A 2675-nucleotide genomic window follows, 5' to 3' on the forward strand; every position below is an offset into this window, starting at 1 on the left:
ATACCACATGTCTGTCAATTGGGCTTCCAACTTGGCTACGCCATTCTCCAAGCCCATTACAATAATTAGCTCCCCAACCAATATGCTAAGCTTATTACAAAATATTCAAATACTAAATAATCAAACTATTAAGCTGTTGTCACAGTGATGTCATGATGACGTAATTCACCAACTATTTCGTTCTCCTGTCTTCGTCATTCGTAGCTTGTTCGTCGAGTCGAACCGATGGAGGAATGTCCTCGACTTCGGTCTCGAACTGAACCGCACCGCGCAACGAACTGAGTCGAGCTACATCCACACAAAAGTGCATCAACAGTTTTATGGTGTAATCTTTGATTTATATATAAAACATGCTTTTCAATTATTCAACAAACAAGAAATATTATTAACCAACACCGTGTTTTATTCATTTTTCCAATCCTTTTGGTCTTTTTGTGCTCATTTTATTTTAGCATGAACATGTTTTACTAACAAACGCCCATGAGCATGCTCGTTCATTTGTTTTTGTTTATTGCCTTACCGAATTAATAGACACGACCATGAACCACCTTACTTCTCTTAACATTAATCATACATGAAACGGAAACTATTTTTGTTTGTTTGTTTGGTTAATAATTTTGGGCCACAACAACTAATGCACATTATCTACATATATATCTTCACATAATAACGATATATCCATTGATGATTCAAACATTTTAATCGAACTCTTGAAGTCTTTTTGACTACCATTCAAGAAACATTGATACACAACAAGAGAAGCACATCAAACACTGGGTACTTACAAACATACCACAGATCGCTACCCCAATATTACAGCACTTATTATTATATATTAAAAGACAACAGACATAAGCAACGATATCATACTCCCTATTTGTGAAACCAGTAGATACCCTTTTTCTCTCCATCAACTACATCGGGTTCGATAAAGATGCAGTCCTTTGTCTCCCTCCAAACAGCCTCTAGAATAGGTGTATCGTCGTACTTATAGTATTCACCCAAGATAGGCTTCACTGCCTCCCTAGCCTCAAAAGTATTGTAATGTGGAATTGTTGGGAAAAGATGGTGAACGGTGTGGGTTCGAGTGACATCATGGAAAGCATGGTTCAAGAATCCAAAGTTGCGGTCGACGGTGGCTAAAGCCCCTCGAAGCCAGTCCCACTCGGTTGAGTCGTAGTGAGGGATAGCAGGGTGGGTATGGTGTAGATATGTGAGTAAGATGAAGAAACCGCTCATGAAAAGAATAGGCATTCCATAGATGTTAATCACCCATTGTGTGCCCATGATTACAGCAGCGCGATAAACGGCATAACAAGTGGCGAAAACTCCAAGATCGGTGAGGAAAATCTGAAAGCGCTCGCTGTCGTTGAAGATAGGACTATACGGGTAAAAGTGGCTCGTGATTCCCTTCTCGTATTTCCTGCCATAAAGATTGAACACAAAGTACAAAGGAAAGCCAAGAACGATCTTGAACACAAATACAAGAAATGCACCGGTTGGGTTGTTGAGAATTTCGGAGTACAATTTATCGGACTTGCGTTTGGGGATCCAAACCTCGTCGTATTCAATGGAGTTGGTGTTGGCATGGTGGGTACGGTGGCTGTATTTGAAGCCAAAGTACGGAGTGAGGATCAAGGAGTGAACGATGAACCCGATGGTGTCATTGAGCCATGGATAGTCGCTAAATCCATGATGGCCGCATTCGTGACCGATGACCCACAAACCCATAAGATAAGCACCTTGGAAAAACCAATAAACAGGCCATGCTACATATGCTAAAGGTTTAGGAAGCATGGGAATGAAAGTGTCTGCTAGATAGTATAAGGCACCAATGATGATAAAATCACGAAAAACGGCTGCGAATGAGCGCACAAGAGAACGTTCCCAACAGTGTGGTGGTATTGCTTTTTTTAGATCACTAAGTTCGAACGGAGGTTTTGAGACCGGTACACGTTTGTGGGCGAGGGGTTTATCGTCGGCTGCAACATTCATTCGTCCACCAGCCCCCATTGTTACAACCTGCGAAAAAGATTTCTATTAGTTTAAGTGCAACAAAATCTCTACATGTGTAACTATTACTATATACATATAATTTATCTAACTATGACCATATAGATCTCTACCTCTGGGAAGAGTTTTTAGCTTGTGATTGATGTGCTGTGTTGAAACTTCAGAAGCTATGTTGCGGCTTTATAGTTGTGGTCGAGGTTTGGTGCTGGTGTGCTGCTTTCATTTGTTTATGATCTGTACTAATAGATTGGACAAGACAAAAAGAAGGTCGTTAGCTTAATTTCCCTTTAACTAACCTGAAAATAGGGTAGGGATAGTATACAAAGTGTTTAAAGTGTGAGAAGTGTAAGAGGTGTTTTAAACCATTAGATTTTTGATCTAATGGTTGAGATCAATAGAAACCAAATTATAAATGGACAGGGTATCCACACATCCCCAAACCCTATACACCCCTCATTGCCCAATACGCCTAAAAATGATCCCCCATACGCCTCTCATAGATCTATACGTTTGAAAATGGTCCCTACCATCTAATTAATGCCAATCATTGGGTGTCAGCCAATGATTATCCAATGATTGAGATGTATATATGGAACTTTATTTTAGTTGATTGGGTTTTTGTATGGGAAAGTTGTGAAATATTTTAGAAATATTGGATTTTA

At 39.7% G+C, this 2675-nt stretch overlaps 1 protein-coding gene across 1 annotated transcript; it reads right to left on the reverse strand.

Moving 5' to 3' along the window:
* Window positions 1-658: 658 nt before the first annotated feature.
* On the reverse strand, window positions 659-2215 carry LOC110865032 (delta(12) fatty acid desaturase DES8.11). The gene is made up of 2 exons (XM_022114228.2): window positions 2127-2215; window positions 659-2022 (listed from the first exon to the last, which is right to left on the reverse strand). The coding sequence occupies exon 2, from the start codon at window positions 2011-2013 to the stop codon at window positions 874-876; it is 1140 nt and encodes a 379-aa protein (XP_021969920.1). The 5' UTR covers window positions 2014-2022; window positions 2127-2215; the 3' UTR covers window positions 659-873.
* Window positions 2216-2675: the final 460 nt, after the last annotated feature.

This window comes from Helianthus annuus, chromosome 6 (assembly GCF_002127325.2).
Source record: "Helianthus annuus cultivar XRQ/B chromosome 6, HanXRQr2.0-SUNRISE, whole genome shotgun sequence".
Classification (NCBI taxonomy): Eukaryota; Viridiplantae; Streptophyta; class Magnoliopsida; order Asterales; family Asteraceae; genus Helianthus; species Helianthus annuus.